This window comes from Onychostruthus taczanowskii, unplaced genomic scaffold, assembly GCF_017590055.1.
Source record: "Onychostruthus taczanowskii isolate IOZ18803 unplaced genomic scaffold, ASM1759005v1 scaffold27, whole genome shotgun sequence".
Lineage (NCBI taxonomy): Eukaryota > Metazoa > Chordata > Aves > Passeriformes > Passeridae > Onychostruthus > Onychostruthus taczanowskii.
Genome location: NW_024500017.1, coordinates 6,052,734 through 6,079,684, shown reverse-complemented (window position 1 = coordinate 6,079,684; position 26,951 = coordinate 6,052,734). Strand labels below are relative to the sequence as shown.

Sequence of the window (26,951 nt, the reverse complement as noted above, 5' to 3'; positions counted from 1 at the left end):
TAATTAATCATTCTTATTCCTCTCTTGAGTCATCATAATGAGATTTTTTAATAGGGAAACCACTTCAAGAGAAATTTTTGAAGTTGATGTTCTAAGAGATTAGACAGAGAAAATGCTTTAGCTTACAAAGATCCTGCACAGCACATATTATTAAATGTACAGATGAATGTAATTTACAGTCTCTATTTCCATAATCTGTAGTTAAAGGAAGAGATACATAGGAAGCTTCTTCTCCATACCAAGGGGTGGGGGATTTTACAATTGTAGGTGTTTTGAACTTACATTATTAATATTTTAGTTTGATTTTTGGTACCTCCTCTGATCACATGCAGAATGTTGCATGCTAGTAGCATAAAATTTTTCTTCAACTATCATAACAATATTTTTAAGTAGAAAAAAAAGGAAAATATTAAAGAATTTCCTTATCTATTGTTCTAAGAAGTGGCTTTTAGTTAAAAATAACATTTAGGTGGAACCAAAATTTTAGCATAATGAAGAGTGATATTTGGCTCTGCCATTTCAGAATCTCATCACGTGGTTACCTTAGCAAGTTGCTTTTGGTTTCAGCCCTCTCTCATTACCCCTTCCCATCTGACTGAAATCAGCTGATCTTTTTAGGCATTCCCACAGTCAGCCAACAGGCTACTCACTGTCAGACACCCAGCACCATATTTAGGGTGTGCCTTTTACACACAGAGGCCAATAGGAGTGCAGTTGCCTCATTTTGTCTGCCCCTTCAGAGCTGTCTACCCTCCCATCACAAAATCCTTGCCAATTCAAGAGAAAACATTCTCAGCCTACGGGCTTCGCTTTCTGATTCTACATATATCTTTGCCGACAATGCAAATCAATAACAACAATAAAGGTATTTTAATATATATAAAATATATCTTATATAATCTGAACAAAATGCAATTAACTTTTAACATCCATGCAATGATTTCATTACTGCAGCTAAAAAAATAATTCTCAGAATTCAGAATCTCCAAGAAAAATACTCTTTATTTCACCATTTTCTGATTAATTCAACTTTGGAAGAAAAATAAACACATTACTGTGTTCAATATTGTTGCACAAGAGAATTCACAAGAATGAAATGTGTTCAAAGTTCCTAGAAAAAAATGCAGCAATGCAGGCTGCCAACTTGTTCAATGTCAAGCTCTAGGCAGTATAGCAGGACTAGCAGTAAATGACTCATAGTGAGTCACGCTTTAGCTATTTTTGCTTTTAAAGTAATGCCAGGCGCTGTGTTAATATTCAACCCTGAGTAAATTTAGCAATGCAAGAAAACAAGTGTTTCCATGGTTGCTCCTTCACAATGTTTATGGTATATACACAGCCATTAGGCACAGGAATTAAGCCAAATTAAGAATATGGAAATGTTCCTCTTTCATTTACAACTGCATTTTGCTACACTGGGTTTCATGACTCACTCATCTACTAGTTTTTCCAACTCTAACAAAAATGTAAAGCCATAGCTAGCACACCACTGTTATGTTAGTGGTCAATAGCCACTACTTTCCTCTAAATTACAGCTTGTGCTGCGTACACTGCCGAGCTGGAAGCATGATAATGAAGTTTTTTTTTCAGGACACAAGCTAGGCAGGAAGGCCTCACTGGTGAATCTAAGGACATCCATCAAGGGTAAAATGTTCTGTGACACTTCTAAGGAGGAGCTGGCAAAGCTAAAGCCAAAGAGGAGGACTGAAGGGAGGAAGGAGGTTGTGGCATCACCTGAAAAGGGAAAGCAGCTCAAGAAAAAGGAGGAAGGATGTTGACTGAGGCTGGGGAGCAGTTGGGTAAAATGAGAGAAGTGGTGATAAGAGTATGACAGAGCTGGAAAATATCTTTTCATGACACAGCTGTGATATGACAAAACCCATATGCAGGCATGATTTCAGTGCAGCAATCTACACAGCCATGTCTTCTTAGGTGAGCAAGTATTTGTGGAATTCTGGAATATGAGCCCATCTAATGAAGACATGACAAAACAGATGTAGACATCAAAACAAAACTCTTCTGGGGATCAGAAGGATTCAATCCACACTGTAGGAAAAAAAAAAAAAAAAGACGCACAAAAACCCAAAGCAATGGGTGCTGCAGCAAAGGTTAGGTGAATAGCTTACTTTGCCCACACTAATAACAGAGCTGCTAAATGACTACATATGATTGCTAGTTAAACTTTTTTGTTCCCATTTTAATACAGTGATTTATTCATTAGTCTTAAATAGCAGTAATTACTATTTTTATTGTAGAAGCTGATAAAGCAATCAGAAAGCTTTTACATTTTTTCCCTTGAAGGAAACTCTTTAACTTTTCTGCATGAAATCTTCCATCCTGTGATAAGCAAGGATTGTTTTTCTGCATGTTTTCCTATCTGACTATAAACTAGCCACTTAGTTTATACTGGGAGCTTAGACAGATCCTTATGATCAGCCTTCCTGCAAAAACTTCTTTTGATTTCACTAAGTCTTGGACTTCAACTTTCAAATAGGAAGTGAGAGAGAGTAGGTCAGATCCAAAGAGCAGAAGCAAACTCCTAAAGTCCAAAATGATGAAAAAATATGTTCCATGATCTTTTAACCCTGAAGATATCTCCAGTAAGTCTCTCCCAGGTTCTCCAGGGATCTGAAGATCTGAGTTCTGTACTTGTCCAGAGCTGGCTGCCCCGGACTGAATATCTAAGAATACACTGTCACACAACCTCTGGCTCTTGAAAGAAGGCACAGCTCCATTCAGGTGGAAGAAGAGAAGGTGATGATGAAGATGTACAGAACCCAGATTTCTTTCCATTTCTTGTTGCAAGTTAACTGCTGGAGTACACAGTCATGCACTCTCTTCCAGTCCTCCCCAGCCCCCTTCCACTTCCAACTGCACGTGGTGGCATTTTGCTACAACTGAAGGACTGCAGAGTGCCCTCTGCACACCTGCCTGCAGCCAAGGGGTTGCTGAAAAGTCTATGAGCAACTATGTGATGTCATATGTCAACTCCATCCCATCCATCCTCTGAAGATGAGTAATGAAAATTGCTACAGAGGGCACGAGGCAGGAAAAGCCAACAGCAATGTTTTCCAGGTGTCGTCCAGTCTCCAGTAATCCAGCCAGGGGAGGACCCAGACAGGAGTCCAACACGTCATCTTCCTCATAAGGGCTTTTTTTAGGTGCTTATTTGTGAATTTATTGGCATTGCTTCCTGAGAAACTGCTGTAGTCACAAGGCTATGGTATAAACAATAAGCACTCTCACCCTCACTTCATTAACTGCTTCTCTCCCTCAACAGGTATTTTTAGTGCCTGTTGGAATACCTGTTAAGCAACTTGTCTTTAATCCTAAAATCATTCACTGCAAGTCTGGTAACACAAATCTACATCCACATTTGAGATGATAAGACACGATAAACCTATCCTCACTTGTAAAGTCAGATGCTGTGGATGCTGTGTCTGAAATCAGAGCTAATAGCTGCTGAAAGGTGACAACTTAAACCACTCCTCAGTTGTGACAAAACATCTGAATGCTCCAAGCCTGTTTAAGTGTTAATGCCAACAAAGGTGTTTGATTTCTTTGACTTTGTGCTAATGGAGATTGAAAGCAACATCTCTTAGGTCACACCTGAGAAACAGTACATAGAATTAGCACTTCAGCTCCCCGATAACATCAGTAATCATTTGAGAGCCTGAAATTCTAAATCGACAGATTAGAGCCATGGTCCATTTCCTCTCCAGCTACATAATACAAGCACAGGTGCTCAGTCTCACAGTAAAAGAGATTCATTACCTTTGTGTTACTTTAAAGTTGGCACATTTTTAGTCAACTTATGCAATACTGTGATTGACATGCAGATGTAAAGCACTCTGTGCTGACGGAACAGATTTGTCACTGAACAAAGCTGTTCAAGCAGGTGTGCCTAGCTCTGCTCCTGGGAGCCAAGACACATAACTCAAGGCTCCAGCACCCAGTCTGAGGTCACAGACTTAAAAGATGGATGTTGCAGTCCTGCAGTGCTTCTCTAGCTTTATTCCTCCATTTCAGCTCAATATCTAACAGATTTGGGGGCGTGTGAAGATGATCTCCAGTATATTAATGGCATAAAATTCAAGTTGGAAAGAAACCATGCTCTACTGTGAGTTTAAGAGGGAAATTAAATGGTATGGATATCAAAATTACAGTAAGCAACCAATGCCCATGTACATCTGTTTATTAATCTTGCTGTATACTACTATTTTGTATGTTATTATATGTTGCAAGTATAGAACAAGGAAAAACAAAATTCCAGTGATTTCAGACCCACACTGGCACTTACCAAAAGCAAGTTCTACCTCAACCTGCCACACTTCTGAAGGACACACCAAAGAGCCACATGGCAAATAGTTTCAAGACCCATAAAAACACCAAGAATTTTGCTTTCTCTGAACTGGAATATTCTGAAGTTACCATGCAGTGTGATATGCACTGCTGGATTATTATTTAGTCAGCATTATCTCAGAACTACTTGCCTGTTTCTCCTCAAATGTGTTTCGTCCCAGCAGTCAATATAAATGCATTTTTTGAGTAGTAGAGTTTTACTTGAATTAGTATTTCCACTGATCCTCGTGCATACTGATGGCACAAAGTCCCACCAAATAAATGACTGAAATTTACATATGGAAAGAGTGAGAAAACCTACTGTCCCTCCAGATAAATATTTAAGTAACAGGAAAAAAAAAAAAAGTAAATAAAACCAAGTTCTCTAATTTTAAAGCTCCACTAAGCTTTACTTTTCTCCTTCCTCCTCAATATGCTAACTTCAAAATGAGAGCATCTCTTTTAAAAATTTTAACACTGAGATGTTTTCCCTTTCCTCTTTCTTTGAGTTTTTTCTCCTTGGACTGTTCTTCACCTGTTTTGTTGTGATAACACACTTAAAATTTAAACTGCAAGCTCATGGCAAAGGCTTGGAATAACTGTATCATCTGACTTTTAAATCTTTCTGAATAGTGGGCAACAGATACAATGGCAAGTAAAATTTTACTTAGTTGACAGAGGCAGTTCTTGTATTTTCACTGCTCAGATTTGCAAAATAGTGTGTATTACTACACCAGGAAAGAAGTGAATGAAAACTCTAAGTGAAATCACTGGTGATTTATTACCAGAAGGCAAATTTTGCATAGGGTATAATACATCTATTTAAGAGTTCTGAATTTTAGATACAGTCAAGGCTTAGTACCTATTCCTATGCTTCTCACTCATCTGAAATTTATAAAACATTTCTGATGAGTTTAAGTGTGGTCACAAGACATGAGATTTTATAAGATTCCATGTTGCATAACTGGATTTCCATAGAGTCAAGAAATACAGGAACTGACTGAATCAAACTAAACTCCGCTGAGGGAGAGCATCTCTATAAGTCAGGGTACAGTGCTGGAACAGGAACAATGAGCAAAAACTTGGTCACAAACTTATTTTGCTTGAACATTTCTCACCATCTGAGCAAAGTTCTAAGGTTTTTCATCATCCTTCCAAGAGAAAAAACAAAGAAAAAAATTAATCTATTTCAAGATGGCATTTTATTAGATATTGTGATTAAATGCAACATCAAGGGAATAGAAGCAGCATTTAGAAGCTGCCTTCCTGACCTATATATTCATATGAACAGTAAAAATGCCATGCTGGTAGACATCAATGTGCTCAGTTAAGAGAGAACTATCCCATAGCAGTAACAATAAATTAACCTAAGTATTATCCCTAAGTGTATAATAATAATAATAATAAATTATTTCCATGTAACGCTCTATTTCCTTTCTAAATTTTATAGACTCAGTGCTGACCTGAAAGCCAGGCCAATATAAAACCAAGAATTACATCCTGAAAAGACTTTTGCAATGGAATAAAATGTAGCTCTTTAAAAAATATATGTATAGGTTAGATGACAGACATAGAAAGAGATAAGAAGATCTTATCCTCATCTGCTGATTAGAAGGGCAGATATTTATAACAGAAGAGACCTACATCAGATGCTCTTTCTGATTTAGATATGTCCCCCCTGAGCTGAGTGCTTTACTATAGGACTAAAAAGTTAGTATTTCTCACTATTTCCTTCTGCAGTTGTTGCCATTTTGATATATAGTTAAATAAGGAGTGGACAGAGAGAGAGAGAGAGAGAGAGACTGATTCCAGAGTTACAGGTCAATCACTTAGTAAGCCCAGAGTCAGGCAAGTTCTGATTTTAAATCACCAAGACTGAAACTCAGGACTCTTATACTCAAAGTTACTCATAGTGGAGAAGAGTTGTTGGAGCAGGTGGGTTGATTCCTCTTTCATTTTAACTCTGAATTACATGTCAGAGCTCTAAATGCCAAACAAGAAACTTCTTATTTCTATCAACTGCGTTAGAAAGGCAAACATTTCATCAAAGAAAACCTCACCAGGTCTATTGGCAATTTATGTTCTTCATTAATCCACTAACACAGTTATTGTTAATGCAAGCTTCTGCATTTTCAAAAAAAAAAAAAAAAAAAACCAAAAAAAAAAAACCAAAAAAAAAAAACCAAAAAAAAAAAACCAAAAAAAAAAAACCAAAAAAAAAAAACCAAAAAAAAAAAACCAAAAAAAAAAAACCAAAAAAAAAAAACCAAAAAAAAAAAACCAAAAAAAAAAAACCAAAAAAAAAAAACCAAAAAAACAAACCACTAATTTCTACCCTGGAAAAGTCATCCAGATTGCAGAAGGAAACTTCTGATGGTTTCATTCATTCTGGTCTTCACAAACTAGCAAGGATAGTAGCGGTGATGGTAATTTTGCACTCTGGATATTGTACTTGAGTACCATTACAGCTCCCATTGCTGTATTATGTGAGCATCCCATTTATCTAGTTTATTTCTCTAGCTGATCTTTCCAAAAACTGTGAAATAGAGTAGCTTTGACTCATTCCATAATCAGGCATTTATCTCTTAATCCTTCAAAACTACAAGCGGGCTAGCTCACTCCTGAGCAAATCAACTAGTTCTTTCCAGGAAACACCCAGACAGGACAGTCCCAAAAGGAAAAGCTATGCCAAGTCTCTCTTCTCAGGATAGTCCTCATGCCCTACCCACAAGTCAGCTCTCACTCACACAAATGCCTCTTGACATACTCATTTTACTCCTCTGGGGAGTAAAATGCAGTTTTCCCCCTCAGCAACATGCCATGAAAACATCAATCTGGCACATTAAAACACACTTAGGTTATTACTTACAGTTCTTTGAACTAAAAAAACTCACAAAAACATAATAATGATGCTTTAGTGCCACTAGAGAAGCAGGACAATTTAATGTTTTGCACTCAATTGGACATGGCTGCTTTGCTCCACAGGCTACCAGCCCAGAGCAGCACGGATATGAGCCAGCCCAGGCCTCTTCTTGCACAGTCCCCAAACACGAAACACCCAGAACTGAATTCCAGACTTGGGTGTAAGGTCCAGATCCACAAATTTTTTAGCGACCTAACTCCCAGTGATCTGTTCTGAAACTAAATCACTCAATCTAAGACAACAAGAAGGTAACAAAGCAAAGACCTAAACCAAAGACTCCTAAACTTCAAATGACCTTCTCAAGTGCTGGATCATCTCATTTCTTTACTAGTCAAGGGGTTGTCTGTAAGGGATTTTACGTAAATGAAAAGTGCATATCCCACACACATCACTGAACTGTCATAACACCAATCCCACTTTCAGCTGGAATTTTCAACTCTTGTGCTGAAGTTGTTTTCTCATAATTAGTCATTAAGGGGATTTTAAAATATTTTTATATTGAAAATATAAGGAAAAATACACTACCATTACTTTTCAGCTGATTCTCTGCCATCAGAGCTAAGTATAGGGACAAAAATAGGCCAACTAAGTAGTAAACTACAATTGAATAGAAACCCAGATCTGCAAATCAGTTATGTGAGTCCATACAAGTAACTTCAACTATTTCCTCAAATTTCACCACTGCTGTGTGGTAAGTAGTAAAATTAACTTGCCTACTTCAATGTGATGTTGTGAGGATTAATTGGATGAAACTCATCAAGTAATATAATACACAGTATCTTGCTGCAGCTTGTTTTCTTATCCTACTAAAAAGCAAATCAAAGACCTCAGTCTTTGCTGGAATCTGTGATAGACTGCTTTAAAAATTTTAAGATAATTTGTTTCATAGTGACTTTTTTCTATCCCAAGCTGTATCTAAAAAAACATTTTTTCACACCATTATTTCTCAGCATATGCATAACTTAAAATACACGTATCAACAGGGCATATGGCATCTACTTGAACATTAAATTTAAAATCTTCTCCTTTCAAAATATTTGCTTATTGATAATGACTATAAATCCATACTACCAAAATGATACATACTTTTTCCTTTTAAAGACTCAGAGACTTTTTTTTTCATCAGTGGCGAATGCAATAAAGATCCTTACAACTGCAGTGTAGCTGCTTTCCAAACTACATTACAGTGACTGGTTTCCTGTGACAAAAACTTGCCTAAACTACTATTGAGTCTCAAAATTATTTGTCCTCCATTACAAAAAAAAAAAATAATTAAAAAAAATATTTTCTATATTTGCCAAATCCAGTCCTTAAACTGTTTGGCATAACCAACAATATTGTCATTCACTCAAATCTTATCATTTTCCACAAAATCACTACTGAAGCATGCATCTGTTGTGTGTTTGCAGAACCTGCAGTTATCAAGGATTCCAAAGTGCACGTTTATCAGCTGCTACACAAGGGCTATGAAATCTGTCATCCTTTGTGCACCAAACGTGACACTAAATAACCTTCAGCAAATACACTAGTGGCAACTAGGGTCACAGGAGAAGAGATTATACCTTTTGATTAGCTCTCCATACAGAGTATCATACATTTAAACTGATACATGGAGAATAAAGACAGATCTTAGTTTCATTCTGTGAAGACAAAATTTCTCATACTTTCTGCCAGAAGATAGATGCCTTTGATATGTGTATATGTATGTGTATAAATATATGTACATATATATTCTGGCATGAAATAAAAAGATTCAGTAATACAACTTCAAACAGAAGGTGGGATTTTAAACTTACAGAAGACACAAAATGCAAAGTTACAATTCCTGCATGGATTAGTTCCTATGGGCTCACTCCTGTAAGGCTCTCTACTGTGGTTCATGCTCCAATAAGGAAGTGAAACATGCCAGCAATCTCACTCATTTCAAAGGATCTACTCATAAAATTTAATTTCTGCAACTTACTTAAGCATTTCACTAAATCAAAAGGAGATCACTAAACATTTTGCAAATGTAGGACCCTTGTGTCTAAGGACTCAACAAAATTTCCTTACCACACATGAAATCAGTTTGAACTTTTTGGTATTACCAAATGTAGTGAATATTCCTCCGAGTACTCAGTTATTTGGGAAAAATAATGTAACCACTTGGGGGTACAAGAAATGGTTAAAAAAACGAAAAATCAACCAACACTCTTTTCTACTCCTTATAGTCTAAGAAGGTTTGGGCAGAAAAATGAAACTATTTTCCATTAAAAATAAGAAGTGGGAATTTAGGAAACTAAGATAGTCCTGAAAACAGACTTCAGAAAAATCACTTGCTGTTCACATAAAACCTGTCTGACAGTGTTTTGACACATATCAGAGGTGAAGATTTTTCATCACTTCACAAACTCCAGCTAAAGTAGCTCCATAATAAAGGCTCACAGATTGAGAGAAAATGTCTGAAAACAGTCTGGACGACGAGCAGAACAGAAACTGCTCTGAGGCATGATCTCATCCTTACTGCCACAGAGATGTACTTGCCCAATTTCATTTCTGCACCTTGGCTGCTGCTGAAGTTCAAAGCTAAGAAGGTCTCCTTCCCACAGAACTGCCAAGAGAAGACAAGATGAAGGTGGCACAGCACCATTCTCCTCCCTGAGTATTAGAGCTACCTATGGCACTGCCTGTCACCTGTCAGGGGACAGGGAACAACCATGCAGCTTCCTTTCGTCATGGTGGCAGCAAATATCAATGGAGAAAATATATTAGCTTAATTTTCTGTTAAAATAAGGTTGTGTTTAAGTGCTTCACACTTTGCACCATACCTAAATCTGTGTTGAGGAAGTTTTTCTCCTTCAAGTCTCAGTTAATTTCTAATGCAAGAATATAGTATTTCCTTGTTCAGCTGTTCTAGAATACAAATGTCAAACTTTGCATAAAAGATACATAATCATTAATGGTAACTCATTCTAGAAGACAAATCATTTTAGTATCTACCCTATATGCTCCTTTGAGAGAGAAAATATTGGAACAAAACCAAGCAAACAAACAAACAAAAATAAAAACCAAAACAAAACAGGAAAGCCCCTCTGAGAAAACCTGGAAGGAGTTTTTATGTTTTATCTAATTGAGCAATAAAACCAACCTCCAGAAAAAAGCTAAAAACTGAACCTCAGCAGTGTATCTGTTCTTGAAAAAAGCCAGGAATTGTGAACGAAGTTGCACCTGGCAAGGTTAATAGTTGAAAACACAATATTAACCAGTAGTTGTTGATGAAGTTATTGATACATGTACCTCACATCCAGCAGTTTTCAAGTGTGTCCCAAAATCTGCAGACATATTATAATGTGCTGTTAAGATGAGGCCAGAATTGTAGGACTCATGCTTTTGAAATCACAACTCGTACAGGAGAAGGTAAAGAATACACAGATAACTTGGCTTATGCATGAATGCTGAAGATTTAACAGGATGACCTTAATTTCTTCTTACAAAATGGCTCCACCAGAACCACATGTACATACGGTATGTTTTAAGGTAAATCACCTTATGGAAACTAGTAATATCTCTTACAGATTTTATTAATCTTCAGCTCAGCTGGTATTGCAAGTGAAGTGTTTAATAAGATAAATCTGGATTTGAGGCAGCAGTAGCAGAATTATGTCCCCATATTTTTTAAAGAATATTTTCTATTATGTTTATTCAATTTGGGTTTTTTTTAACAAGTCAGCCAGTTAGAACTTAATCCCATAGCTTGAACTGAATATATCACTAGAGCATACACCCCTTCCTCAGGCAATTACAAGGTAGAAAGTAAATCCAAAGTCAGTTATCAAGATTTTTATCTTCTTAGTTACAAACACCTGGAAATTAGAAATTACAACATAATGGTGGGGCAGTAATAATTTTATGGTTATGCAGGGAGTGAAAATTACACTGTTTTGTGGTCTGCAAATTGGTGTATTCATTCTTAGAGTAGTGCCAAGAGATTTATTAAACTCAGAGATCAGTGCTAAAATGCATAAAGATGGGAAACAAATATATTAAGCCTTAGAGCTCTAATCCTAAGGAGTCTTGAGATACCAGATCTGAAATTCATCTTGTCAAACATGTCCTATAAATCTCCATAAGGAAGCAATCCAAAGTCCAGTAGGAAAATTCTTTACACTGGTTTCTTTGGGTTTTGGATAGGGCTCTAAAAAAACCCAGAATTCAAGGAGAGATACAGGAGAGCACCCAGAATATCATTTTCCAATTGTATAAATCATTAATCTATGACTCCTGAAGTTCCTGAGATACCAGTTTGTGTTGAAATCAAAATGTAGGATGGGAGGGAACAGGTACAGGGGTCAAGGGACAGCAAGCAGAATAATATGATTTCAGAACATAATCATGACTGGGGAAGAGCAACACAAATAGTGTCAGAGCCCATGAACTTTCCCAGCACCAGTAATCAGAGTGATATTTTAATGACTGCTGTATGTGTGGGGCAATAAAAATAGACAATTTTGTTGTGTTGCATAAATAACCAAACTGTTTACTCTTCAACTTTTCTGGTAATTTAAGCACAAATAACTTAAAATTTTAACACTTGAAAAATTACATGATTTTGAAAAAACTGGATTTCAGTAATCTCCAGTGTTGTACACTGTGTGCACAGAAGCTGTAAACCTGAGAGCACGTACAGTAAGCATTTTCCAACAATACAGTTCTACCATTAAAGCAAAGGTCTTCTTAGTGTTGCAACACATCCTATGTTGTGAAACAGGAGCAATTTGTTTAAGTGACAAATGAAAACAGCTTACCTAATCCTTTTAGGAGATCCTATCAATTAAGAAAATAAATGTGAAAGGTCTTCAAATGAAAAAGCCCACCTTACAAAAAAAATGTGGTTTTCATGATATTTTTGTTCAAACACAGCAGGAGTTGTAGGAGTCTAAATAAAACTACCAAGATAATTAAACTGGGTTTTTTCTACACAGATATCAATTTAAGTAGGTTTTGAAGTTTTTAAGAATACTTACATCAGTTTGAGCCATAAGTGGCAGTTCGATATTTCAGGGCAGTTAGTCAGATTTTACTGCTTAGCATTCAAAGAATAACTTTTTAAAAAACAGACTTACATTGTTTTTTCATCTCCTTAAGTTGATCCTTAAAATACATATATTTTTCATTCCTTTGTAAATCTGAGTCACTGTTCATGCTCTCCATTTCAAGGAATTTTTCTCGTGCCATGTTTTCTAAATCTGGTAAATTTTCTGGTTTTTCTCGTTTTACCTGTAGGGAAGAAGAAATAGAATGTATTCATTATGACACATTTTAATACAAAGCAGAAGACATCAAGCAAAACTTCATTAGCATAATCTCAGTTTCTTTTGACTAGTTAGGCTTCCTGCTCTGAAGCTATAACCTCCATGTAATTCGTTTCAGTTAAAGTAAGTATGAAATGCAGATATTAGATACTCAGCATCATTTAACTAATTTTCTGGGTGTTTCTCACAGTAGCAAAAGGGAAAACTGAACCTTGCAGTCAAATTTACCTCTGTGAGTGGTGAAGATAAACATGTTAACAGGAACCAGCATAACACTTGACAAGAATGAAACCAAAGTCTACAACTCTGTCCAGAAAGCAAGAAGATAACAGAAAATCTGAAATAACTTTTAAGAGTTTTGCAAAAAAGAGTTTTTTGCAAAACCCTCCACTCTCTCATCACTTCAGAATCAGGTTTACAGAAGCCTATAATCTACATGCAAGATTAGTGTGATAACACCAGCAAGAACAGTACAGCTGATGTGAAAGGAAACCACCTCAATTTATTTGTGCTGTGTGAATAAGAAGCATTAAGCCACACAAGCAGGCAAAACCACAGTTTCTTGAAAAGCACTTACTTACAGCAAATACAGCACGAATGATCTGAAGAATAAATACCCAGAAAAGGGAAGTTATCATATAGACAATATTAAGATATTCTAAGAATGCAAAAAGCACTTTGGGAACTACCTAGAATCAATAATTGGAGTTTTCTGTTTCTCAAGGCAACATTAAATTCTAGGGAAGTGTTAACTTTGACAGTTCTTCATAAGAACTAGCTCAGGGACTGTAGCAGGGACTGTGCTGTGCAGTGAGGATCATCAACAGCACCAAGTCAGAAAGAAGGTGGACATCTGTCAAATCCTTAATGCTAAGCTTTTTCTGAACCAGAAAAAAAAGCTACTTCCATCCCAAAATCATGTCAAAATATGACAATCTGAAATAAAAAGGAGGTAAGCACCATTTCTGCTGAGCCACTCTTCCCCAGCCACACATACTAAATTCTGCCCTTCACCAGACCATGACACTATTGATTGTGAAAGACAGGAAAAAAAGGAGCCTACTGAGAAAAAAAAACCAGTCCACTTCATCAAGTCATTTACAGGTTTAAAAGTTTACAGAGACCTTGGAAATTCTACAGAATATATTTTGTTTCAGGAGCCAAATAAACAAATGTTCACATAAAAATGGACTTAGCAGATACATAAAATGAGAAAAAAAACCCCCTTACTATCGTTTAAGCAAAGCAAAGTAAACCATAGAACTATTACTTCTTCCAAGAGCAAAGCCAGTTTGGCACATTTACTTTCAGCAGATGCAAGTAGTGGCAAGAAATAAAATAAGAAAAAAACATGCACTGCCAGGTGGTAGCATGAAGTTTTCAAAGGCACCTGGAGATAAAAGATCACCTACTACAACATCCAGCTGTAACTGGGAAAGACTCAGTAATACTTTGGTACCAAAGGAGCACAGTGACTATGAAAGACCAACAGCATGTCATCAGAGATGCTTAGACTGCTGCAGGAGTCAGGCAGGAATATAGAGTCCTTATCTCATGAAACCTGACCAAAGGAGCAAAGGAAAACAGAGCATCTTGTGGCCAGTGCAGTGAGGACAATCATTCACACTCAAATGGTTTGCCTGTGCCAGCATCACAGCACACTGCTGCAACAGAAGGCCTATCACAACCCCGACCAGCATTGTTCAGTACTCAGCTGGAGAAGAAACTTGGCTATCAAGTGTATGCAAGAACAAAAAGGCACTTACTAAATCAAAATTCATTTAAAATGCAAGACATTATAAAAGAATGCTTTGATCTGGACTCATGTAGTGCAAACATATTCCTTTCTGCAACATCACGCTGATTTTACCGACATTCTCTCTTTAACATAAAAGTAACATGTAGACACACACAAGAATAGTCCAAATAACAACCCACCACTAAGATCTGCCCTCATGACAAATGAGAGCACTATGGCCAGATCCCATATAGAAGATACAGCTGTGTATACTAAAAATAACCTAAGTTGCTGAGACTGACACCAAGAGCGAAATAATTTATGTGGACATTCATCACAGGCATTCATCAGCAGTAAAGACAATGTCAATAATCTTTTCCTCTCCACAGGGACCACATTACACATTGATAGAGTTACATCAGGATCTCTTTATCTTTTTCTTGACTCATGGAAGATTTGAGTGCAGATATGCATCAACCTAACATCTTCAATCATACCCTCAGCCTGAGAGGTGAAAAGAAGGGCACAGTCAATGTTAGCTCAAACAGTGGTTCTCAACTCCAACTTCCAGAATTAAAAGACTGTACACATATGAGCAGAAAAAAAGGCAGGAACTGTAACTTACAGCATTATGCTACCAAAAAGAACATATGTTTGAGAAGGTGCATTACATCACTCTGTGCTGGTGCTACCTCACCTCTAGTGCTGTGTGCAGTTTTGGGCACCACAATGCAAGAAATATATAAATCTGTTAGTGAGCACCCAAAGGGGGGCCACTAAGATGGTAAACAGTTTAGAGAAGGAGCTGTATGAGAAATGGCTGAGGTCAGCCCAGAGAAGAGGAGACAAAGGGGAGAACCTCATTGCAGTCTGCAGCCTCCTCACGAGGGGAAGTGGAGGGGCAAGTACCAACCTCTGCTTTTTGGTGGCCAGCAACAGGACCCAAAGGAACAGCATAAAGCTGTGTCAGGGGGGTTTAGGTTGGGTATTAGGAAAAGGTTCTTCACTCAGAGGTCAGCCAGGCACCAGAACAGGCTCCCAGGGAAGTGGTCACAGCGCCGAGCCTGAGAGTTCAAGAAGCATTTGAACAGTGCTCTCAGACACATGGTGGGATTCTTGGGGGTGTCCTGGGCAGGGCCAGCAGCTGGACTTGATGACCTTTGTGTCTCTCTTCTAGCTCAGGATACTCTTATGATTGTATGATGTGCACATGAATAAACTTTGTCTGTGCCACTGAGGAGCTACAAAAATTTGCATGAAGGCATCTCACCAACCTCAAGAGAATGCTTACATAAAACTCTCCCTCAGCACCTAACTAATCACGCGGCTTGCTGACATAGGTCTATTAAAGTAAAAGTAGCCTGCTATTTGCTGAGGGCAACATGAACAATTCCACCAGCTATCGAGAGGAAAAAAAAGTCATTCACACCAGCTAAATTCCCAAAAGCAACACATTACTAGATTGTGAGGACAGCCCAGCAATGCAGCACATATGACAAAGGCTCAGACAACCACCTCATACAGAAACCTAGAGTCATATGTGAGAGATGCTCAAAGAATGCACTTTCTTGTAGTTTAACTTCTTTCATGTTTACAATTTAAATTCAGTTTCTGCTCACTTCCACATGATTGCTTTCATTAAAATGATTAGTAGAGACACCATTCCTGACCACACTCAGTACTGTACCACACACATGCTATTATCGAAATGCCAGGTAGACCTTCTGGAAGGTCAACACATCACAGGTGAATAATAAGGCATGTCCACCCACTATAATAACAAGCAAATACATTTTGCTGTGCACAAGCAATTTCTCTTCGGTGCTGCATATCCTATGCCTAAGAGAGGGTTAGAAGAGGGTTGAGAATGGTCTACGCAACAACACAAATGAAAACAAATGAAAGAAAATGTCCCATCAGTCCTAGATCCTCACAGTGGGACAGAATTACAACATCTTATACACTGCATCAGCACAACACCTTTACAGGTTCATTACAGTTTTCTTTAGCTCCTGCCACCCATCCACTCCTACTCTACAGATTCTTGATGGATGTAGGAATGATGAGATCAGCACAACAAAATGTCTGAGGGCAATACAAACATAGGGTATGGCTAAAGGGACGATACAACATTATCAGTGTTCAGGACACCATTGGGGTCATGCTCCTTCTTGGTCTCAGCAGCATGCCAGATAAATGCTTACCAGCAGACCTGAAGTCATTGACATGTTCAATTCCTCAGAATAAGTTACTTCACATGAGAACCATGAAAGACACGTTAAGCAAACAACTGTTCATTTAGCAGCACTGTCAGCCAAAACCAGCATGCTAAGTAACACCTTGCAGTCATTAGTCAATCCATTGAGAGCTACATTGATTTTGAAATGGGGTGGAGGCATACACACCCTACAAAGCATCCTGGAAATTACATGTAACGATGAACTGGGAGTGTTCAGGACATATGGTGAAAAGTAGTATCAGTCACAACATCTTGTTTACAGCAACAGAAAAAGCAAAAGCATCTGCTGTGCCATACCAGCAAAGAACCACATGGGTTTTACATGGGGGTCAGCAATAAGGAAAACAGACATGTTATATATAACATACATATACATACATGATCTACCAGCAGTCCTGATAAGAAAACATATTTGCAACTGCTAAACATATAATTGTTTAAGAAAACATAGCTGTAGTTAAACTATCAAAAGATACATTTACTCATGGCCTCACACCACACCGCCTGGTCAGAGCCATATGTGCAAAAGGGTTTCTCTGTTTGACAGGCAGTGCTTATGGAATGAGCCACTTCATGACATGTCTTCTACCAATATCTGTCTGTAAGGATACACCTGCCTCTCATGGATTCTTCCACTGGGACTGTGTCCATTCGATGCCTAAACTGTTAAAATTATACCTCCAAAAATCAGGTTTTTTGAAAGGCCAGCTTGCAGAGCCTAAGGGAAGAGTAAATGCAGGGTATTCCAAGGGACAGTGTAGGGAATTTTTAATTCATCAATTACCATAACCACCAAGTCAAAAATAAATTATTCTGTTCCAGACCAATCTCAGAACGAGTAAGGTCAAAGGTACCACAGACTAAAATTGGACCAGTATTAGTCTCCATACAGCAAGGGATCAGTGTCTAAAAGGCACTAATTAGCATAACCCTGCATGCTGCACTGCAGCATTTAATAATTGTCCTGCCCAGTCCCAAAACACTTCACAAACATTAAAGAATTTAGCCTCAAACACCCATTGTGACATGTACCATGTATTTTACAAGTGGAGAGGCTGTGGCATTAGGAGATTAATAACTTGACCTAAATTTGCACAAGGAGACTGCGGCAGAACCCAGAATAAATAAATCCCAGTTCTTTGAGCACAAAGCCATCCTTTTGCCTTCTCCTTTAGCTGAGGGAAAGTTCAAATTAACATGTGCATTTGGTTCACTCTCTCTAAAGAGGCCTGAAACAGCTTGTGGCTGCTTGGCAAACCTTGTGATAAAAGAACAGCATTCTGCCTGTCACAGAAATGCTCCACTGGTCTTTGCACTGCAGTGGTTCAGCGTGTGACACACATGGTTATTTTTTAGCCTTTTTGTTCTTCTCTCTCTAGCACAGAAGTCCTTTAGCTGCATATTTTTATCCTGTCACTGTTCCAAGGTTCTCTTTCTCAGGGCTATCTCTTTTATGTCCCTGGTATTTGGAAGCTTGCCAGTACCATCCATTTTATTTCTCAGAAATTTCTTGCCATACCTGAACCATGTTGCAGTTTCCTCAAATCTGTGATACAATCTACAAAAGAACTTTTTATAGAATTCAGAATTCTCAGCAGAGTGTTTCAAACCATGCATTATTTGTTCCCTGTAATGTAATTCCTGCAAAATATGGACTTCTGAAGTTTAATTTATGGATATTATTGGCATTTGAGTTTTGTGAGGTATAGAAACATTCCTGTTTGCTAATGAACTTTTAAAAGACCAAGTCAGCTGACAGGGCAGAATTTCTTCATTTTCCAGATTCTTTGTTGTTTCATTTATGAAAGGGAGGGTGATTAGTCACTCAGTGCTATAAAGCTCAGAGGTATGTAGTTATTTAGATATTTATATTCTTTTGGGGCAGTACAAAAAAGGATATGGTGATGTTTCCACCTATCTCCAAACTCAGATTAATTTAGACTGTATTTACACTACAGCCATGTGCCTCTGCATTTGGTTATCAATCACTGACAGCAGCTGCATCTTTTGAAGAAAAACTTCTTATAGTTCCTGCTGGGACCTAATTTCTTCTCTTTGTGAATTTGATTTTGTGAAGGAACTCTATTTTTCCGACAGCCAACTTCAGGTTCTTCAGGAACAGGTGTGCCAGCCTACCACATCCCACAAAGAGCCAGTTCAGAACCTGGGAACCTCACACTTTCTGAACTGACATAACTTCAAAATGTCTGAACCAGAAATGGACATATCTAAATCTGCTTATTTCAGAGAACAAATGCCAAGAATTGGCTGAAAACAACAGTAAGAATGTCAAAACAGCCTCTCTGAGCATCTTATAGGACAGAGAAAGTAACCATTCTTCCTTTATTTATCTCTGCTATGCAACAAAAGCAAACAGAAATGCATGTCACCTTTCTTTCTTGTTTAACAATTCCTACGTCCCATTATTTCATCCTTACCTCACTAAATGATTTATTATTACAAATATGCAGCCTTTCAACACACATATTTATTTTACCTCAGGGTAAGTCAAAGTTTGCTGTGATTATTTATTATAACCAATTTTTTTTTCACTGAGAGGGAAAATAACATGGGAGCTAAGTAAATTTGTGGGTTGAGTCACCCATACACTTTGTGAATCATGTGAGAACCAACTCTGAGTCACCACTGTAACTGAATCAGGCTGCAAAATTTCAGCTCAACCTAAACAGTCATTTATTATTCTTCAATGGCTAGATACAAACCCTTAGCAAATATCAGATCATTTGCTGATGCACAAATAAAACACTGCACTTGGAAACATTTGCAAGGACAATCAAAAAGTATATCATCATTCAGCAGCAGGAGCTGCAGTATGAACACAGCTCAGCTGCAGCCAGGATTGCCTAAAGGGCCACATCTGATTCAGGAGATTCAACACCTCTGGTACATCATGGCTGCAGGGCTGGGACTCCAGTTGAGCAACACCTTTGCAGACTATTGTGAAACACCAAGAGAGGCAGATTTGTAAGGGCTGACCCACACCTATGACACATACTGCCTTAATAAACCGGGACAGCACAACAGAAAATCACAGTCAGCACGATTCAAATATCCCAAAACTCTGCTAAAGTAACAGTAGGAAGATGAGGCAGGGTTGCCGTGGTTCCAAAACAGCACATCAACGAAGTGGTCGTAGCTAGGGTGTCCCCATAAAATATTGCCTGTACCTTCCAGTTTCCTTCCCCTACTTTAAACACGGCTGCACACGTTCAACCCTTAAAAAGAAAGTAAGCAGTGAGAGGTACACATTGCTTCCAGGTGTACTGGGGTGTATCCAAGCAAACTCTCTCAACTCCTGGCACTCCACAGTCATTTCAGTAAGGCTATTAATGGACTTTGGCCACCCTGGTTGCTTTCTGTCTCCTGTTTAGAAAGGAACCATATATATAGGGTGGGATTAATGCAAATGAGCACCAGGTGAAGAAACAAAACTGCCTGTGTGCATGCAAAGTTTACAGTCTGAACAGCATCACTTGTAGTTCCCATATGTTAGAAATTTCACCCCAAGCAAAATGCTCTATTCCACATACATTTTAACAGAAAAAATCCACCCATTTGTATTTACCCCAGTTACTGACTATGGTAGAGAGAAGATGGTGAACACCCTTTTGTTTCTCCCCAAGACCCTTTGTGCAATGCTTTTCAAAGTGCAAAGGGGTAAAAATAAGCAACGAAAGGGGATATTATTGAAATACCAGTATTAAAAATACTTGCTACCAATAACGTAAAAATGGCTCACAAAAACAGCAGTAAATGTGAGTATTATAGGTGTGGTTTTCCCAAGGTACCAAACTGAAGAAAGCTCATGGATATTTAGCACCTTAATCTTTTCAGCATTTCTGAAAGCCTGTCGTTTGCTGTAAGAGTTGGACTAAATATTCTTAATGACTTCAACAAAACAGAAGTCTGTCTTCATCTTGTTTTCTGTATGTTATTCTACATATGAAGACATATTCTACATATGTTATTCTACATATGAAGTATGAATGTGACAAAGCAAACCTTTGCTTTGGAAATAAGCTACACAGTTGGCATTAGTATCTGCATCTTAGTTCAAAGCCACCTTACTTCATACTCTCCACAATAAAGGGAACCTGAAAAACTGTGAGCAGTGTAACAAACTGCAATTAAGCACAATAGTAGCAATAGCAATACCTAACTGTAAAGTGGACTGGATGAAATCTGGTAGCCGACTCTAGAATAGGAAGCACACAAGAGTTTTTAAAAATTCAGACTCTCTCTCTCTCTCCTGGTCCTCCTGCTGTGGGAAAGCTCCTAACATACACTTGGGAATATCTCTTTAAATCCTTCTTCAAAATCCTTGTTTTACATCATTTTCCTTTATTATGACGCCAACAAATGCTTTCACAACTGACTGTTTCTCCGCCAGCTGTGTGTCCTGCATGACTCAGCCCAACTTCCTGATTCCAGCACATCCCTTTTGTACTGAGCTCCCAAAACTGGGTCCTCAAAACTTTGACAAAACCTGAACACTTTTTTTGTTATAGGTCATTACATTAGTATCTGCATCTTAATTCAAGGCCACCTTATTTCATACTCTCCACAATAAAGGAAACCTGAAAAACTGTGAGCAGTGTAAAAAACTGCAATTAAGCACAATAGTAGCAATAGCAATACCTAACTGTAAAGTGGACTGGATGAAATCTGGTAGCTGACTCTCGAATAGCTGACTCTAGAAACTCACAAGAAGAGTTTTTAAAAATTCAGAGATATTTGTTTTGCAACCCTCTTGCAATTCATATGCAATGCCTTTTTAAAAAGCTAAATGCAAATTATCAATCCAGGTTTAAAGTTGTGACTAGAAATTAAACTATATTCCAGCTCTCCAGCATGTATAGGCTCCCCCATTACATACAAGACCTTGATTTTGTTGTTGGAAGTAATTAAAATCCAACTTTAATTTTTAAATAGTTCATATTTAAAATAAGAATTTCTGTAAATGAGACTGTGTGACTGCAGTAGCAATTTACTCATGTCTTCAAAATGTGACAGCAGGGTGAGAAGAAACAGGAAAAAAAGAGAGTCCTCATCTGCAGTTCTAAGGCTGAAGAAAATCATTCTGCCTGAGAGTCTGCAGGGCAGTAGGAAAAACAGGAGCACGAACCAGAACAATTCCTAAGTGGAATACTCTTCAGATACACTGTTAAAGTGCTGTTCGTAGAAGCAAAATAAATTTAAAAGCTTAGCCTCAAATTTAAAAACACTTTTCTTAATACTGGTTTGGCTGACAAGAAAAGGTGTTAAGAGCAGAAATCTTGTTTGTCTCTCCAAGAACTCACTGACACAGGAAGCCACACCACTACAAGTTTGGACATAATACTGGGAAAAAAAATCAGTACTTTTTTGACTATCAAAAACATTCTCCTTATGCTGTCTGATAATCACATAAATTTTATGCTGTCCGATAATCACATAAATTTTATGCTGTCCATGATTAGAAACTGTCATTTACCATAAGATCTAAAAGCATAAAAATTAACTTCCCTCTAAACTTATCAGTCTGTGCCTGCAGGTATTTTATTTCTGTTATTTTTTAATTCATTAGATAGATTTTTTTTTCTTATTCCTCAGTTTCTGCAAGGCTATCACATTTGTCCCCCAAGTTCTTTCAGGCTGCTAGCACAAGCCCTATGCTAGCCAATTCTCTTCGTAACACCTGTCCTGCCATTTGAACTTCTCCCTACATCTTCCTGAACTTACAGCCTTCTTATATTTAGGTTTTGAACTGGTTCTTCCTCTTTCTCATACAACTTTGCTTTCCCTTTTTAGATTATTTTGACGCTCATCTCATCACCATTCATCACAGTTTTTAGTACTGCACTTTCCTTCTTATAACCCCATCAAACTTGCTTTTCCTTCATTTCTCTGACTCACTGTATATCACATGCTTAACTGATTCCTGTCATATATTACTAGCCCTAATTATGGGATGCCTCCATTCTTCCGTTTATATACTATGTTCTCACTGAACACCTGCTGAGTCACTAGCAAAGGATTTAGGGAGCAGACACAAATGCAGGTTGCCTCCCCTGCACACAGGGGTCAGCAGTCTCGCAAGAACAGCAGTTTACACAGACCTCCTCAGGGGTCTTGGAGTGCTTTCCCTCCTAAGAGCACCCACTGTTACCTAGGATTATTTTGCTCTGAGTGCTTCTGCTACACATTTTCCTCACTGCCAGTGACCTCCTGAAGTTCACCTCATTATAAAGTGAAAATACACCATCCAAAGTGGAACAGTATAACTCAGTGTAAGTAATTAACCTTGTAATTACATTTCACACTTCAACAGGAATCTTCCTTATGAGTACATGTCACAGTAAAATACTTGATCAGATTCTACTCAGTAGTTATTTCCAATCAGAATAAATTTCAGCTGCATCTCAGCCAATCACTTTATATTTTGGTCAGTTCCTGTAGTTTAACTATTACCAATTTCCATCATAGAATCATTAAGGTTGGAAAAGACCTCCAAGATCAAGTCCAACTCCTGACACTCACTGTATCAAGCAGATCACGTCACTAAGCGCCACATCCAGTTGTTTCTTGAACACTTCCAGGGACGGTGACTCCACCGCCTCCCTGAGCAGCCTGTTCCAAAGCTTAACCACCCTTCCAGTGAAGAAATTCTTCCTAATACTCAGCCTGAACCTCCCCTGGTGCAGTTTGAGGCCATGTCTTCTTGTCCTGTCTTTGGCTGCCTAAGAGAAGAGGCCAAACCCACCTGGCTACAGCCTCCTTTCAGAGAGTTGTAGAGAGCAGTAAGGTCCCCCTGAGCCTCCTTTTCTCCAGGCTAAACAGTCCCAGCTCCCTCAGCCACTCCTCACACAATTTACTCTCTAGACCCTTCACCAGCTCTCCTTCTCTGGACTCACTCCAGCACCTCGATGTCCTTCCTGAATTGCAGGACCTAGAATTGGACACAGTACTTAAGGTGTGGCCTCACCAGTGCAGGGGGACAATCCCATTCCCCTTAGTTTTTGTCTTCTGCCATGGAATATAGAGTGATTAGAACATTTATTGCTTCATTAATTTCTCTTCTTCCCCAACCTCAGCAGCCCATACCCTTGTTCAAAGGATTTTAGTTTTGACAGGAGACACAGCTCACCTCTGAAAAATACAGGGCAGCTGATACATGACCTTGTTCATCAAGTTCATGACATAATTCCTGTGACATGCAATGAGGAATCTCATCTTGCTATATAAAATCCTTCATGCAAAAGAACCCAAGAAGAACAGGACAAACAACTCCCCAAGGAAGTTATGGATTGCAATCAGTAAACAAATGCATCATTAACTGGTCAACCATTTCATTGTTTGCATGACAGAATAAGGCATGCCTACTGCAAACCTGGGTAACAAATCTGGGAAAAAAAATAATAAAAGAACACCCAACTCACTGGCAGAAGGGAGAAAAAAAAAAAAAACCTCTTTTGCAGAGTCACTAACTCAAAATGGAATAATTAAAACTCCCACTTCAGAAGCTGCCACTTTGAAGTGGAACTGCAGATCTCTATTTGCATATTAGGAACACTTGTGTGGATTTCCATGCTCCATCTGGGCGAGAGATTGCAGATGAGGATGACAAGGCTCTGAATTAGGACAAATCAAGTGGATGCAGACTCATGAAATCCTGCAGAGATAATTATCAGTCTCAAGATGATGTAATTAGCATATTAGCATGGTTTCCTCCTTTAGCAGTAAATACATTTTAACAATATATAATGTCTTTATGTCTCCTATTTAATATGTCAGCCTTGCTCAACCTCCTTTGCATCCTTCTGTTTGGTCTGTCGCACGATTGTAACTCCCTACTTTGTCACAGACAGCTAAGTGCACAGAAGGACTATGTTATGGGAAAGATGCAAACTGTAGTACTGAAGCTTTAGAGATCTGGCTATCCAAAGAAATCCCCTCCCTAAATTAGACATTCAGACATAAAATAGATGGAGAAAGTCAGTGTCAAAAAACAGGAATCACACAAGCCAGCTATCAAAGCAGACTGTCTAAGAGACAGGGAGTTCTACTCCTCTAATGGCAATGGGTGCCTCCTCCACAAACCCTTTCCTTCAGTCAGTTGCTTAAGCCAGACAAATCCTTCCTCATAAACAATGACGAGAGAAATCCACATACTATCAGATTTAATATCTCAGTGGTTAAAACAGTCATCAGTAAGGTGAGTGACCCGTTTTCAAATCTCTGCTCATCCCATATTAGTTGTCCTAGCCCATAGGCTATTGGGTATTCAGGGGTAAGACATCTCGATCTCTCCTGTTTGAAGTTGTTCCACTTTGTATAACTAATTAAAAGATAATTGCAGCAAGTATTTGAACCTGACTCTCCCACATCCCAGGTTATTGCCTAACCATTCAGCTGTGGATTCAGTTTCTCATTTTGTTTCTTACATCATGTAAGCACTTTTGAAAATCCTGCTCTCTGCATTTTACATACAAATATTTACAGAGCAGAAAGTTATTTTCATTTCAGAATTACCACTACAAATATCTCCCATTCTTCTCCTCTACAGTCCCAACTCTCTCTCTCAGTGAAAACTAGGTGTTTTTTTTTGTTTGGTGGTGGCGCGTGTTCTTTTTCAAACCCTTTCTCACCATACACCCCCATTGTGCAAGTACAAAACCAACTTTTTCTGTGGTTCTTAGCTTTGATTCCTTGCTTGAAGTAGGTGATGAGAAGCCTCAAGCAGTATTCATAGATAGCTGAATAAAAGGATATTGATATTTCACAATGATTGATGATCACTCCTTGGAGTCTAAAAATATGGTATGCACTGCAGCAAGCACATGAGGTGATGAGCAGCTCTCTGCCCTGAAGAGCTCAGAGAGTAAATGATGCAGCTGGCACAGAAGCAAAGACACGGTATCAGCCACACATCGGGAGAAACATAGATTACAAATCCAGCATAATGATGCACAAGTGAAAGCTTGCAGGGTGTTTCAAAATAAAAAGAGCCTGGCAAAACAGGCATTTGTTTAAGGAATATAAGGGCATTGTAAGCTGATTAGAGAAAGACATCAGACTAGGGAAAAAGTACTTCAAGAAGCAGTGCACATGACAAAGTAATTCTAGGAAGGCTGTTCTACTGGACTATACAAGCAATGCATGTATACATTATTTATTTTACAGTTATCCCAGTATAAAACTTGCAGATCCTTTTTATTTCAGCTTACATGTCCTCTGTGAGAATTAAAAAAAAAAAAAAAAAACAGAATAAAGGAAAATCCTAAAAAAAAAAACCAAAAAAAAACCCACGAACACTTATGAGAAAAGCAAGACTGCAGAGAATGCTGATATAACTATTTTAATTCTGTTACCAGCAAAACCTCCCCCATAAACAAAGCCTGAGTTTCAAAATGTGAAGTAAATATAGTCTGAGATGAGGGAAAATTTTAGAAATGTTGGGTGAACACTGAGTTAGGAAAAACTAAGACTGCAACACCTATTGTGAAATGTTAAATGCAACATTACACAGCAAGCAGATGAAGAACTGATTTGAAAAAAAAAATCCAACAAAATTTTGGCTGTGCAAAGACATACTGGCTCATGTATGCTTTCCCAAAATGTTTCTGGGATACAGCATCCTGTTTGTTTTCAGGTCACAGGAGTTCTTCCCCTTAGCAGAGGCTTGTTGTGATAGAGGCACAAACACCTAGAACAAAATGTTTGTCCTTTACAATATTTAATTTTTGCAGAGACTTAAACATTTAAATATGCCATTACAAAATTAAATGACTCAGTATAGATGTAATTCAGATGTACCAAAATGTATTAGTCATTCAATAAAAGAGGCACTGAGGATTTACTAAAAATACTTTACAGAACAAAATAACAACATATATTTGCTTTACTGAATGGTTGTTTTGAGAAGCACATAAAACTAAATCCTGGATAAACTGCCCTAATTTGCCTACCCTAAAACTAAGAGTTCTAGTTCTTGACCTGAACCAGCATAGCTAACTCACATCCATCTTCCAACCCGTGTTTTGAACAGCAGAGTAAGAGAAGCTATGTGTGATGTGATCCCAAGGCAAACAAACTGGGCAGGAACTCGCTAACCATCAGCGGGGAGCTCCCTGCCAGGAGGGAGTCTCATCAGGGACAGAGTTAACCTCCATCAGCTTCCTATTCATCTAGAGGAGATGGTGCTCCTTAGGGAACACTACCAACAAGGAGCCCTGCCATCAGGGCACAAAACCAGAAGCAATGCACTTAATATGCCAGATGGATTGCAGGGAGTGTAAAAGAAATCCCAGAGATGTCACCAAGAGAAGCTGCTCCCAAACAGTGGTGAACACAGCACACGTCACCTGTGGTCACTGCTGCAGTCTTCCTGGTACTTTGACAACTCCTTGGAAGTGGTGA

The 26,951-nt window shown here is 38.3% G+C and overlaps 1 protein-coding gene across 1 annotated transcript in view; it reads right to left on the bottom strand.

Moving 5' to 3' along the window:
* Positions 1 to 26,951, bottom strand: part of NSMCE2 (NSE2 (MMS21) homolog, SMC5-SMC6 complex SUMO ligase) — a 125,691-nt gene that overhangs the window by 54,298 nt on the left and 44,442 nt on the right. Inside the window, 1 exon segment of the mRNA XM_041407564.1 lies at positions 12,367 to 12,520. Within this exon segment, the coding sequence (XP_041263498.1) occupies positions 12,367 to 12,520 (154 nt within the window).